The 14,809-nt window shown below is 60.3% G+C and overlaps 1 protein-coding gene across 2 annotated transcripts; it reads left to right on the top strand.

Moving 5' to 3' along the window:
• Positions 1-3,836: 3,836 nt before the first annotated feature.
• On the top strand, positions 3,837-10,511 carry Saxo4 (stabilizer of axonemal microtubules 4). Of its 2 annotated transcripts, XM_026407646.2 has the most exons (12): positions 3,837-3,945; positions 4,307-4,424; positions 4,702-4,855; positions 5,742-5,870; positions 6,357-6,420; positions 6,835-6,947; positions 7,350-7,409; positions 7,534-7,620; positions 7,856-7,969; positions 8,058-8,152; positions 9,819-9,983; positions 10,442-10,511. In XM_026407646.2, the coding sequence occupies exons 1-12, from the start codon at positions 3,837-3,839 to the stop codon at positions 10,509-10,511; spliced, it is 1,278 nt and encodes a 425-aa protein (XP_026263431.2). The 2 variants fall into 2 exon arrangements, with proteins under 2 accessions (XP_026263431.2, XP_026263432.2); XM_026407647.2 differs by lacking the exon at positions 7,350-7,409.
• Positions 10,512-14,809: the final 4,298 nt, after the last annotated feature.

Raw genomic sequence — 14,809 nt, 5'->3', positions numbered from 1 at the left:
GTTACCGACAGCCTGTGATGCTTCACTGAACGCCTCTTGGGACAGGGAACTCACTTCCCCAAGGGCAGCCTATTCTGGGTTTGGTGTGTTAGGAAGCTTTTCCCTCCATTAAGCTGACCTATCTCTTTTGGATGAGAGCCCCAGTTCTGCCCTCTGAGATGGCCATAAAGATAAACATCAGCCAAAGCAAAACAACATGCGCTTGGGGGGTGATCTCTCATCTGCTCCAGCTCCTGTCCTTAGGGGCCCGCAGCCCACACAGCTCAGAGTCCGGAGCATAGACATCGGTGTCAGTTCAGGACTCGGGGTGGTACATTCTGGCCTTGGAGGGCCTGACCCCATTTGTCCCAGCTAAGGAGGTCTATGAGCCTGAGTGCCCAAGATGTCCCCTTACTGGGTCCCTAAGCTTTGACCCCAGGCTTCAGAGGGGAGGCAGAGGCTGGTGTGTTAGCCCATCTTCTTACACGGGAAAAGGGAAGGAGCTGGTCTGTCTGGCCAGCGCAGCCCATCTCTTTGGAAAATCACTGAGCTGGACCAAGCGGCGTTAGAGCTCTCTGCGGCTGTCCCTGCACTTTGCAGAGAGCTTGCCAGCCTGTCCCCGCAGGCCCGGCACAAATTCCCCGAGTGGAAGTTGGGTGTGGACCCAGCTCCACTCCTTCCCACCTGCGAGGCCTCAGGCTGTTTCCCCACAGGTAAGGAGGTCGTAATCACAATAATCTCGTAGTGAAAAGCCGCACATTTGACACAGAGGAAGAGTTTCATAAGTGGGGACAGTTATGGGAAGGCAGTGACATGCGGTGGGCCCCGATTTCCCAACTTACACTCAGATCTGGAAGGATTGTTGGTAGTCTGTACCTTCACTGTACAGACAGAACCCAGGCCCACAGGTGAGAAGCCCCCAAATCACCCAGCAACTTGGTTACTGCTAGGACCTGTCCAGGTGGGCAGCCCCGAGGCTCCTGCTCCCCGGGGGCTCCAGCCCTGCCCCTTCTGCTTCGTGAGTTGAGTGGGGCTGAGCGCTGCGACCCGGGCCACCAGCCGCCCCGCCCCCTCCTGGAGCCCCGCCCAGAGCCCCACCCCCGCCTTATCAGGGCTACACCTGCGGCATAGCCTGCAGTTCCCAATTATGGTCGCTAGGTGTCGCCACACAGCTAAAAACCACAGGCCGCGGGGACTACCGGCCGCTGCCGGACCGCAGCAGAGCGCAGACCCAGCTGGCAGCCCCCTCCTTGAACCCCTGCCCAAGCCCTTGGTCAGCTCCAGCAGCCCAAGACGCCCTAAGGAAAATTTATTGTTTGCTCCTTCGGCCCCGCTAAAACGAGACATGGCCGCAGCCTCCGTGGAGCTGCTTCTCCCTGCGGAGCCAGCCTCTCCATCCTCCAGCCTCATAGGACCAGTCACCTCCCAGCACAGGGTCCCCCACTGTGCACCTTGCTGGCTTTCCCTGCTCTCCACCTGTGCATGTCTCCTACTGCCGGACTCTATGCCTAGGGCATTTCAAATCCGCCAGTGACCCTGCCAAGTAGGCTTGTTAAGCTCTGTTAAGCCCAGAGACAAAAAAGACCCCTGCAGCACAAGCAGGTTTTGAGCTCAGCCTTTGGAGTCGGACACTGTGTCTGGGATCCCCTTAGCCTGTGAGTTCCCTGATGGCAGGTCCCTGTCTGTAACCCCTGGGCCCAACTCTGCCTTGCAGGCAGGGAGCCCTGGGACTGCTTCCTCCTAGGGTCTGTCCCTAATTCTTAGATGGCCCTCACCATGTGCAGGTGCTGGGCCAGATACTTCATCTTGTGGCTGAGGAGGGCGTACAGGGGATTGAACTCAGGGGCACTCGACCACGGAGCCACATCCCCAGCCCTATTTTATATCTTATTTTGAGACAAGGTCTCACTGAGTTGCTTAGGGCCTCGCTGTTGCTGAGGCTGGCTTTGAACTCTTGATCCTCCTGCCTCAGCCTCCTGAGCCCTGGGATTACAGGTGTTTGCCACTGCGCCCGGCTAGGTGCTTCATTAGTGCTACAAACTGAAGGTGGATACCATTATTACTCTCATTCTCCAGAATGGGAAACTGAGGCACAACCTGCACCAATACTCCATTGATAGAGATTGAAGTTACAATATAATGAATTATACTAAAAATAAAGGTAAGGCATACTTAAGACTCCTGGCTTCCTAATTATGTCAGCACATTTTTTAAATATTTGTGCCTTCAAGGTTGCTCACGTCTGTTGGATCTGTAAGGCACAAATACTGTACGGTGTTGAGACCGCTTTGCAAGCCCTGGTTCAGTGACATCACATTAGTGGTTTGAAAGTAGCCACAGTGGAAGTATTTACACCCCAGAAGTTATCAGCAAATGTTACAAATCAGCGCCTTCTCCTCCCCTCCCAGAGATCTAATTGTGACAACATTTGTAAGCCTGCATGCCAACTTGAGGCGAGGGCCGTCACGAGCCATGGAGCCATGGAGCTGGTGAAACGCTCTGTTTGAACCCCGGTGGGCAGGAAGGTTGTTATTACCTCCATTCACCTCAGCCAGGTGCTGAATCCATGTGCTCATTAATCTGCCAACAGTTCGGGGGAAGTGGGTACAGTCACATTCTTGGTTAAGACGGGGAAGTGGGGGCGTCAGGAGGATAATAAGCGCCTCATCAAAGTTGACAGATCGGGTTTGAACCACACTTTTAAACGGCTGCTGTGGTTTGTGGGCCTTACGGTAAGTACCCAGTTCACAGGGTGGTTTGGGGGACTGCACGCCGTAATGTGTATCAAAGGGCTTAGCCCAGACTTGGCTTCCAGCAGAACATAGTAAACATTAATTTACTGAGAAGCGTAAGGAGTGGGATCCAGATCCACCTACACCTGATTCTCAACCACATTATTTTCTGATTGTGAGATCTCCGGCCCGTCAAGCTGCTCTTCGCGTCTAAGCCTCGTGTTCCCCCTGTGAAAATAGGGTAATAATAGCCCTAGAAGAGCATGGAGGATGGAGATAACGGATGTAAAGTGTCTGGCCAGAAGTGGGCACTCAATAATGGGAGTGATTGTTGGGGATTATCTTTTCGTTCTTGTCACTCAGACAGCAACTCATCCCGGCCTTGTGCAGCAGGCTGGAGGTGGGGCCCTGAGCTCTGCTCAGCTCCTGGCCTTCTCCTCCTGGCCAAGTCAGCCCCTCAGTGGGCCCTGGCCCTAGAAGGGCTTCAGAGGCGTGGGAACACTGTTGCCAGGCACCGGTTGCTAGGAAACCCTCTGTTACTCCTGGCTTGGCCAACTCCAGGAGGGCCCAGCCTCTCTGCAGCGGCTCCTGCCTCCTGTGGCCTCTGTGGACCTCAGAACCACTGTGAAGGGCAGGTGAGGGTGGGGCCCACGACTGCTCACCCCAGGAGAGCAGGGCCAACTTCCAGTGGATGGTGGGCAAGGCCAGGGAGCTGAAGGGGAGCCAAGGAGGTAGGTGGGCCTGGCGGTGAGTGTCGGAGCTGGGGTGGCCCAGGATTCCCGCACATGAGGGATGACTTCAGGGGCCTGGAGTCACAAGCCCAGGTCTGAATCCTGGCTCGGCCACCGATTATGGCCAAATCCTTCATTACTTAGAACGGGTTTCCCGGCTTGTAAGATGGGAATAGGAAGAGTTAATCATTAGGTGTTGGGAAGATGAAGCAGGGAACAAGAGCCGATGAGCTCTGCTCTTTCTCCATTTGGGGTGTGGGTGTCAGAGGGAAGTTGAGGCCTGGGAGAAGGGGCCAGCTCTGGGGGCTTGACTGTCTTCCTGGTCTGGACTGGGGACTGACAAGGGGCTCCTGTGTCCCTTCCTAGGCCCTCAGGGGCCCTGCCCTACAGCATCATGATGGGAAAACTCCCTTTGGGGGTTGTGTCTCCTTATGTGAAGATGAGCTCGGGGGGCTGCACGGACCCCCTGAAGTTCTACGCCACCAGTTACTGCACAGCCTATGGTGAGTGCAGGAGGCCCTCCAGGACAGTGGCGGGGAAGGCAGGGGTCCTCAAAGAGAGGAACGGCCCGTGGGCGAGTCACACTGCAGCCACCCTCTATCCTGAATCCATCCCTCCCCTGAACCCTCCGAGGACCCTTCCTGGTCGTTCTGACAGTGTGATTCTGCCGCCCTGACCTGGCCCCACCCCATCTGCTGTTCTCGCAGACCTGAAGGGCCAGCTTCGGTCACACTGGGGCTTCCCCTGTCACAGTGACCCTGGGCTCCTGGGGGATGCTCTACTGATCCTGCCTAGAAGCCCTGCCCCCTCCTCCTCCCCCACTCTGCTGACCCACAGTCCCGTCTCTCTCATCCACCTCGCCAGGTCGGGAGGAATTTAAGCCCCGGATGGGCAGCCACGTAGGCACTGGCTACAAATCAAACTACCGGCCTGTGGTCTCCTACCAGCCCCACCTGGATACCCTGGACAGCCCCGCCATGGGGTACGTCGGCTCCACTCCCTCTCCCACTCCTGCCCGGCTGGACTTAGCTCTTGGGAATGTCAGAGCAAATCGAACCACTCGGGCCTCCCAGGACGGGAACTCAGCCTTGCCAGGCCAAGGCCTGGTGCCCAGCGTGGGTCCCAAGGCCAGCATGTTTCTAGGGTGCCTGGGAGAGGGCTGAGGGAGGTGAGAAGCTTCTGGCATCAGCAACTCAGCCTCCAAAGAACCCAAGCAGGGGGCCTTGGGGGGCCTAGCTACTGCTTGTGTCCCCTGCCAGGGAACAAGCCCGGAGCAACTTCCAGTCCGTGACCAGTCAGAGTTACTGTCCCCTGGAGGTGCCTGATGGCACGCAACCACTACCCTGGAACATGTACCAGACGACCTCTGCCTACGGGCGTGAGAAGCCCAACGCAGGCCTCCTCACTAAGGAGGTCAGTGCCCGGCCAAGGCCAGGAGGCGGCAGAGCTCTGAGCGGAGAGGCCCACAGGCTCGGGAGGCTGGGAGGGGGGTCCTTCCGGAAGGCAGGGACAGCACTGACGAGACCTCATCCCTCCACTTCCCTCCTTCCATCCTGTGGGGATGCTGTCACCAGCCCTACCTCTGTCCTGATCATCACCAGCCTCCCCTCCACCTGTCCAAGCCCCCACCACCACCCTCAGGGTCCACCATTGTCCTTAACACCCCAGATTGTTTGTGTCCAAAGTCACTTTATCATCGCTCATGTCACCACCATGACCACCTAGCACCTGAGCACTTATCCATTTGTCTACCAACCAATCTATCCTGATCATGGCTATTGCACGTGTGTGTGTGTGTGTGTGTGTGTGCATGTGTGTGCGTGTGCGTGCTGCTGGGGATGGAGCGCAGGGCCTCCATGGTGCTAGGCCAGGCTCTAACCCTGAGCCCCACCCCCAGCCCTGAGCATCTTTTTTCTATTTGAAGGTGATGAGAGCAGGGGGCAGCCAGTAGGGGAAAAGGGAGAAAGCAGGAGGGAAGGACTTGGGACAGCTGGGTCATAGACACTGGAAAGACTTGAGGGAGGCTGGTGCTTCTCCAGTTGCAGCCATCTGAGGGAAGCATTCCAGGCAGTGACAACAGCAGGTGCAAAGGCCCTGCGGGCTGCTGTCAGGACGTGGGGCTCAGTGAGTGTGATAGCAACGCTGCAGGCTCTGAGGGGAGGACGGACACTTGGCTGGTTATGAGGGGTCTTTCTGGCTGCCAGCAGGAACTCTGCAGGTGTCGGGGCAGAATCAGGGTCAGGAAGTGATGGCCCGCCCCTCACCTGCCCGGGAAGCTCACTGGTGTCCCCTCCTCCAGGCCAGGAAGGTCCATTTTGATACCCAGGATCATGGAGCCCAGGCTATCACCGGGCTGGAGCCCAAGGAGGTCCCCCTGCTCCACCAGCAGCAGGGCAGGGGCTCCCCGGATTGGGAGAACTCGCGATATGTGAGTGGACTGAGTGGACGGCCCTGCCTGGGCTGCGGGGCTGGGAGAGGAGTGCTGCTCTGGTCACCATGGAGCTGGCCCCACGTTGGTCACCTGTGGGCTCAGGCCCCGAGAGACAAAGGATTTGTGACTGGACATTTCCAACACAGCATCACAGTGACGATCCCGGCCCCCTCCTCTCCCCGGCCCCACGGTGCCCTGAGCCCTCAGCCTCGCTCCTCCCTTCGCCGCCTTCCTGCCTCAGGGTCCCTGGAGGCTCATTTCCGGAAGTTGAGGGTGGTGTGGGACTTAGAGATGGCTGGAACGGGGAAGACCTCGGACACCTTGGTGCACTGTCAGGGAAAGAGTCATGGCCCCTGAGCTATTCACGCGCCCCCTCCCAGCCCCACGGGAGCACACACCACCCAAAAGCTAGTGCCACTGCCACCCAAAGCCACTGTGCCCTGGTCTGCCTTGTGTCCCCCAATGCTCCACCCTGTGTTCCAGGGCCCACGCTTCATGACTTCTGAGTACAATTCCAAGTACCTCAAGGAGCCGTCCATGCAGCCAGGTAGGCCCGAGTCTGAGCCAGTCTGCCCCGTAGCCCACCTCCATCCCCCACCTCCATCGCCCACCTCCATCCCCCACCTCCATCCCCCACCTCCATCCCCCACCTCCATCGCCTACCTCCGAGAGAGACCACCGAGGGCGACCTGGTGCTGGCCTAGGTCTCAGAAGCCACCAGCAGAAGAAAGAAGGACAAATAGGTAGGTGGCTTGAGGGAACTGTCCCCCGACCCGGGCTGACCTCAGTGTCCTGGGCCTGACCAGAGCCGGCTGCTGCCCTCAGCACTGCCCCTTCCTTCGGCCTTCCTCTCTGGTTCTCTGGATGGACCCTGGAGCTCGTGGACCCCCATGTCCTCCCTTCTCAACTTCCCCCTGCTGGGATTCGGTCGCCCAGGCCCCACGGGGACTTGTCTCTCCAGATCTCTTGCAGAAGAAATCAATCGGCGCCAAGGAGGAGACCGGCTTCACCGAGGACACGGCCAAAAGCCCGATGGTCTTTCCTTCTCCTTCCCAGGCCATGCCCGGGGACCCTGTGAGTTCTCTGCTGCAGTCTCGGGGGGATGGAGGCCCTCCCCCTCCCCTGGGGCGTTTCTAGTTTTTCAAAAACCCGTCAGCTGCAGCCCTGGGTTCCAGACAAGGTGAAGGAGCCTGGGTGAAATCCTCTCTGGTCCTGCCTCATAGATGGAAAGACTGAGGTCCAGGGAGGCACCAGGGCACCGCCAGGTTCAGACAAGAGCCTTCCTGCTGGGTCCCATTCAGGGACCTGTCCTCCCCCTCCCCCCACCAAGCTGTGGCCTTTCCTCAGCCATCCCAGCCGCCCCCATTGGTGCCGAGTCTTGCTGCGTGTCCAGCCAGTGGGGACGAGGAGGCTGAGTGGGGGGGACGGGGCTGGCTCCCTGCGCTGGGCTGACCCTCCTCCTGTGGGTCCCTCCAGGTCCTCCTCTCAAACCGGAGTGTCACCAAGTCGGACTTCCTCCCCATGACTCACCCTCACGTAAGCTGCACCCAGGGAGGTCAGGGACACCTGTGGGGACAGTTAGTGCGGCTCCTCCGGGGAGTCACCACTGTGGGGAGTCACAGCCACCCTCTGGTGCCCACCGCTGCTCTGCTCTCCCCAGGGAAATGAGTTTCTGCCTGTGCTGGCCAGAGGCTCTGAGCGGGAGACAGGCTACAGCAGAGCAAATGAAAGGACCCTGAACCCCAGAGTGAGTGACAGGGAGGTTTCCCGGAGGAGCTGGGGTGGGGGCCAGGCTCAGAGGCCTGGGAAGGACAGGCCTTGGGGAGGAGGGAGGGGGGCACCCGGGCTGGGACGGAGAGGTGTGTTCCCGAAAGGCAAATGAGATGGGCAGGAGGGGAAAGGGCCTCGGTCACCACCCCTCCCACCCCGCTGCCACAGCCTGGCCACCCCAGCCTGCCTTCTGGTGGCCCTGCCCCCTGCAGGTGCCCCCTCCCAGCCCGGAACCCAGCAGCATGAGCCACCGTCCATTCCAGCCCCCACAGCGGATGCAACAGACCAATGTTGCCCTGCTGGGCCGCGAGGCCGTGGGGAACAAGGTGAGGCCCGCTGCGCCCAGCCCGCCCTTTCGGCCCCCCTCTCCAGCCCTCCAGACCCGACAGCTCCCTGTCCACCCCTCTTGTTCAGGAGCCCACAGGATTCAGCCTTAACAACCCCACCTATGTCCGGAGCTCCTATGACCCCGACAGGGATAGCCGGTACCTGACCACCTACAATCAAGGGTGAGGCCCTTCCCTCCCAGCCCAAAGCTGAAACCCATTTGATAGACCGGAAGACTGGGGCCGGGACTGGCAATGAGCTCACAGCCTTGGGGAGAAGAGCAGCCCTGAATCAGTGCAGGCCCTGCTAGACACGCTCAGCCAAGCATCCCAGAGCAAGGGGTTTTACTGGGTGGGTGGGGAAGGGGACGTGGAAGGGGAGCGCAGGCGTCCAGTAATGGTGCAGTTACAAAGCCAGCTGCCCCATGGGGAAACTCTGGAAAACAGCACAAAGCACACAGCTCAGAATTTTCCCAGCCCAAAGGCAAGAGAGTGGGGGTATTTGTACCCCACACCTAGCAGTCACTGCTACAGGCTGTCACAGGGAATAGTAGAGGCTAGATGTCTCTGTTCAGGTGAAGCAGCTTCCAGCAACCTGAGGGTAGTTCTCTGAGAGATGCAGAGTAAGACAGTGGAAGGCTGGTGGCTGGTGGGCACGGGACAGGGGTCAGCAGGAAGAGCAGCTACTAAGACACGACCTCCAGTGCCTGACGGATGGGCTCAGGGCTCCCTGGGCAGGAGAGAGGCATCAGGGAGGGCTTCCAGGAGGAGGTGGCCCTGGCACCCTGGGGGAGCCTCCCGGGGCCAGCACTGCAGACAGAGGGCATTTACAGGAGTGGAATAAAGGAAGTGTAATCTGGGGGACAAAATATTTGAGCCGGGAAACCCAAGTGGCATCCATATTCATACTGTCCCCCCAACACCTCGGTATTCCAAGGTGCCCCACCACGCCCTCCCTTCTCAGGCTCCCCCTCTCCAGACCCCTGTCCCTCTGCCCTGCTCCTCAAGCCACCTCTCCTGCCTCCAGACACCTCGCAGATCCGTTCACGTCAGGTTCTCTCGGAGCCCTGAGTCCTGCCAGGCAGGGTCCTTGTTACGGGTGTGAGCAGGAGACAGGAGGGTCAGGAGGGCCGGGGGAGGACCTAGAGAAGGTGACATTCCTGTTGAAAAGAAGAGAGGGCAGGGGGCAGCTTCAGAGGGAGTGGTATCCCGCTGAGGGGAAGCCCTGCCCAGAGACCAGAGATGGAGCTGGATCCCTCCCCTTGGGACAAGACGCTGAGCTCAGATTTGGAGCAAGTGGCTGCTCTAGTTCCCAAGGAGTCCAGGGGGAGGGGCAGAGGCTCACTCAGGGTGTCAGGGGCCACTATGTGCCTGCCCTTGGGGAGGTGGATGTCCCCTTCCTAAGGATCCGGCAGTTTGGGCTGGTCCTTCCCCTGTCCACCCGCCTGCCTGCTCCTGGGCTCCTGCCAGGTGTCAGGCACACACTGGTCCACCCTGTGCACCTGGACCCCCCAAGGCATTAATATTGACTTCCACACTGACCTATCTGTACCCCCTCTTCTGAGCTCAAGGGCAGGGCTTGACACCCTCAGAGCCTGGCTCAGGGCTCGGTGAGCATGGGATTCGATGGGAGGAGAGCAGGACCCCAGGGAGAAGCCGGGGAGGCAGGTGGGAGGGCAGGCTTCCTGCGGGAGAGTTCTCCACGTGGACAAGGGCTTCGAGTGACCAGGCGCAGGGGACACAGGCAGAGGCAAGGAGGCCTGAGGCATCCGCGGGCTGAGATTCCTGCAGAGGCCATGGAGGTGAGTAGAGGCCCGTGGGAGGCCAACAAGAGCCCCCTCCTCTCTAGGTACTTTGAGAACATCCCCAAGGGTCTGGACCGGGAAGGCTGGACTCGAGGTAGCATCCAGCCTCAGAAGATGGGAGGCTATGCACTCAACCAGCCGGTCACTCGCATGGAGGCCACTCCCAATCCCACAGAGAGCCTGAGGCGCCTGCACCCCCATGTGGGAAGGTAGCACCCCCATCCCAGTTCTCTCCCTCCTCACGTCCCGGCCAGCTCCAGGCCAGCTCCAGGGCACTGGACACCTGCCTCTGTCTGTCTGTCTGTTCCTCTCCATCCTGGCCCCTGGCCTCTGTCCTCCTGCCCTGCTGGGCTCCTTTCCTCCTCTGTCCAGTGTGTCTCTCCTCGGCACGGCTGCTGCCCTGGCCCCTGGGTGGCCCTTGGTGGCAGGGGCAGTGGAAGATGCATCCAAAGATGAATGGACGGAGGCTCTGCCTCTCCCGTCACTCCTTGCTGCTCAGTTCCTCAAAACCCACGCTTTCGCAACAGAGGCCGACTTGGCAGGCAGCGCGTGTCTGTGGCTTGGCCACCCTGACCGGCTTGGCGTCCTCTCAGGCTCCCTGGGAGGGGCCCGCAGAAGAGAAGGCCCAGACCCCACGGCCCCTGTCTCCCACTGTCCTCCTCTGCAGAACCCTGACCTCAGTTGACCCCTTCTACGGAGACACACCTCACAGCAGCCGCTACCCGGCGTCCAGCTGAGCCAGAGGCTCTGGTAAGGCCCGGGCCACCTGCACCTCTCCCTGCGCGGGGGGCAGTGGGGGCCAGCCCGCGCCCAAGCCCGGGTCAAGCCACCTTTTGGGGACTGAGCCCTGAGTGGGGGTGGGCGATCGGGGGGCCTCCCAGGGGTCAGGGCCTCGCCTCTGCTCTTTGCTCCCAGGTTTACGGACCCCACAGGACAGAAGTCAAGCCTCTGTCCCCGTCCCCACCCCTCCCCCACAGTGCCTCCCTAGCTACTTTCCGGATGAAATAAAGAACACTGAAGGAGAGAAGTGTCATGGTCACTGTCAGGGTGGCTGGAAGGGGAGGGGTGAGCCGGGAGGTGGGTGCAGGAGGTGGGGTGGGGCTAGCGCTGGATTTGGAGTCAGGGGCTCCGTTGGAACTTGTGAGTCACATGATTCAACAGATGGGGTGCTTCATTCTGTGCCGCCTGGGACGGTGCCTGGTTAAGTGTGGACGGCAGGACCCCGGGGACCGGGAGAGGGAGGTGGAGGAGGGCGGGGTAGTCGAGAGGCGGGTGGCTGTCCTTCTCTAGGTTTTGGCTACCCGGTCTACAAAATAGGGGTGAAGATTGGGACAGGGCTTGCACGTCCCTCCTGGGTCCCACAAGGGATGGCTTCCGAAGAGGGTGTAGCAGGGAAGGGAGAGCGGCAGGATCTGTCTCCAAGACGGAGGCGAGTCTGAAAAGAAAGGGCACTGGACACCAGCCCGGGATGAGGGTGCTGATCCCAAGGGTTGGGGCTTCTTTCCCTTCAACCAAGTGACCGGAGCAAGGCAGCCCCTTTGTGAGAAAGGGAACAAGGGGTTCACCAGAGGTGCGCCTCACCTGAGCAGAGGCCCTGCTGAGCCATTGTCTGTGGGAAGATATTTACATGTCTTCCTCCACAGGCTGCAGCCTGGCACCTCCAGACCTGAAGGCCTGATCTGGGCTGGCTCTCAGCACTTTTGTCCCCTCAACCAGGGGCCTTTGAGCAGTGCACAACTATACAGTTCGAATGCTGTGGTCCTGCCTGTCCCTTATTTTGTACATGAAGAGCCTGGATCCAGAGAGGGTACATGAGCTGCTAAGGTCATATGACACCAGCCCAGGGCCAGGGCTGCCCCTGTGCCCTGCTGCTCAGCCTGGTGTGCAGAGGGGCGCTCAGGGTCCCTGCACCCAGCTGGCTCCTTAGCGGGTGTTTGTGGAGCAGCTCTGCTGGCCCCGGATCCTAGCAGTACCCAGAGCAGTTCTGAGTGGCAGGCCTGGGGCTGTCCGCAGCCTAGCTGGGGCTCCATGTGGGCTGTGGGTGGCCCCAGATGGTTCCAGCATTGGAGGAGGGGATTCGAGGACATAGAGTCTCTGGGCTACAAACCCAGCCAGACTCAGGACCCAGCGACAGCCCCGTAGACTGTGGGTGGGGACCTGCTGGCCCATAACCCCCTGAGGGTGAGTCACCAGCCCTGGGACTGAGCTGGGCTCCAGCCATGACTTGGCCATGGCAGAGTGGCAGTGGGAGTGAGGGGATCCCACAGCCCCTCCCTGCCCAAAGACACACACTCACAAGTCCACACTGCCACTGTGAACACACAAATGCAAATACAAATGGCACAGACCCTTGGGGACAGCTCCCGCAAATGCACAGGCACGTATGTGTCAACAGACAAATATACAGATGCGGCCACCACACACAGACACCCAGGACGAACGTATGTGGACATAAGAGGTCACACAAAGAGCCAAGATGCTCGCTCACATAGGCGTGTGTGAGCACAGAGACCTAAAGGCATGCACAGACAAGGGCACACAAAAACCAGAAGCGCATGCAGAGGAGACACGACACACACGCCACCCTCCCACCCCACCCCACCCCATGCGCTTTCCGATTCTCCTTTCCGGGGAGGTCCTCTCTCAGCTCGAGTTTCCTGCTCATCCTACTTCTACCTGGCCAACAGGGGATATGGTGTCGGGGACACCGGAGCCTGGTTACACGTCCCCAGCCCCACCCCGTCCTATGGTCCTGCACCCGGTTCCAGGTCACGAGAGCTGGGCCACCTCTCGAGGAGGCCTGAGCCCACCCAGAGCAGGGGAATGTGGCCTGCCTTCTGGCTTTATCTGATCCTAGGCCCAGGCCAAGGGGCTGTGTGAGGACGAGTGGCCCAGGACATGGGGTGCCAGGAAGAGGGAGTCCTGGACCCCCTGCCTGGTGCGGGTGTGGACCTCCCCATCTCAGAGGCAGACATGAGGAGGTGGCATGGGGCCGGCTGGCCAGAGTGGCAGCATCTGGTAGGGCCTCGGTCACCTCCAAGTTGCCCTGGCCTCTGCTGGGACCACGGAGTCTGGAGTTGCTAGGGCGGTTCCTCATGGAGGAGGGGTGGGCTCCAGGGGGATGGGGCCGTCCCTGGAGGTGGAGCCTGCAGGTGAGGACAGTGGAGGGAATGAGCCCCAGGCACAGCAGGGACAGGGGACAGTGAGCCTAGAAGTGGGTGCTCCCACAGGGAAGGCAGGTGGCTCCAGTTCCAGGAAGCCTTGAAGACCATGTTAGGGATCCTCTCTGTACCCCGCTTCCGATGAGGAAGCTCAACAGGGGACATACAGTCTCCGTCCTGTTCACAGCTGAGACTCCATGGCCCAGGACAGCGCCTGGCACCTTTGGAATTAGTGAACGTTCCACGGAGGAAGGCACCACCCGGCCTGCCAGCGGAGGTGTCCCGTGTGGGCTTCTGACCATTACCCGCCCTGACCAAGGGGTCAGTCAGCCGGGCTCCCTGCACCTCTGCAGCTGGCAGCAGAACCCTGCTGTGTGCCCTTGCCCAGCTGCCTCTGCTGTGGCCCTGCAGGACCCCTACTGTGCCCAGGGTGTGCCTCTTCTCTGCACCGTGCCCTCCTGGTCTCCCTCACATGGCACCTGCCCACCTCTGACCAACTCCAGCCCGCTCCCTGTGGGTGGCCTGAGGGACTTCACATTCCAACCTGGGCCCCTACAGGCCCCAAGGCGGTGCTGAGGCGTCCTCTGCCTCCCCCAGCTCTCCAGGCTACTGAGCCCCAGACAGGGACTGGCTGGCTGCGTGGGTTTGGCCCTGTCACCCTCCTGCCCTGTGCCCTCAGGGGAGTGTAGGAGAGCTCCTGCTTCTCAGCAGGCCCTATGAGGGGGCGGTGTGATGGCTCAGAGATGAGTGACAAGCAGCCAGCCCCTTGGGGACAGCTCTGAGAAAGGAGCCCGGTGAGGGGTGTGCACTGTGGCTTCCTTCCTCAGTGGCCTAGACCCTTTGGCCCTCCGAGGTTTGAGCCTGCAGCCTGGCCCCCCACCAGGGAGCTCTCCTCTCCAGGACCAGGTGGGTGGCAGCGTCTGGTGTCCCAGGCCTGGGCTCTGGAGTCAGCCAGGGTTCAAACCCCAGGGCTCCACAACCTGAGGGTAGGTTCTACAACCAGCAATGCAACCTCCAGTTGGTCACTTAACCATTCTGAGCTTCTGGGCTCAGAGCAGCCCCTGCCTTGAGGGTGACACCAGATGCTACACGCAGAGTACTGACAGGACAGTTATTTTATAGCAGGAGCAGAGGGAACAGGCCTAAATGGGATGGGAGCTAGACCAAGCTACTGCTGATGTCATAAGGTCTGTCCCTTGTCTGCTGTGTGGCCCTGGATGGGCCCCTCTGTCTCCGGGAGCAGACCTCCCTGATCACTGGCGGGTGATCAATCTGCACAGCCTGACCGGGCGGCCCTGGCACCCCGTCCCTAAGGCCACCCTCTGCCAGGCCCTGCTGGCAGCTGCCTGCCTGTCCCTTTACCCAGTAACCGGCTTGGAGTGTTTATCGGCGTCACCCCTTCCGGCGGGTGACTCTCGTAGCTGCTGCTGAGCACTCCCTCCCTCTCCCACAGATATTTCAGGGAGCTTTCTAGGTATGCGGAGATGATGATTAACCTTTCTGCAGCTCCCACCGCCTGCCAGGTGCTGAGAATATTCTGTGGGCCTTCACCTCGTGCAGTGAGAACACAGGAGGGCCTCCCTCTGGGGGAGGAGGGCTGGGGACACAGGTGGGAGGGGTGCTGACGGCAGGGATGTGGGTGTGGGGTCCAGAAGGATGGTAGGGCAGCAGGGGTGGGGACTGGTGCACCCACCTCTGACGCACGGGGACATGTGTGAGGCTGCAGCTCGTCATGGTACCGTGGCAGCTGATGTTGACAGGTACCATCTGGCCTGGGTCACATGATGACACAGAACCATCAGCTCAGGGGCCTGACAGCTGTCCAGCTGGGAGAACAAGGCTCCCAGGGGCCGGGGGTGGACGGTGGAGGTGTT

This window comes from Urocitellus parryii, chromosome 4 (assembly GCF_045843805.1).
Source record: "Urocitellus parryii isolate mUroPar1 chromosome 4, mUroPar1.hap1, whole genome shotgun sequence".
NCBI lineage: Eukaryota > Metazoa > Chordata > Mammalia > Rodentia > Sciuridae > Urocitellus > Urocitellus parryii.
This window is presented reverse-complemented; position numbering and strand designations above follow the sequence as displayed.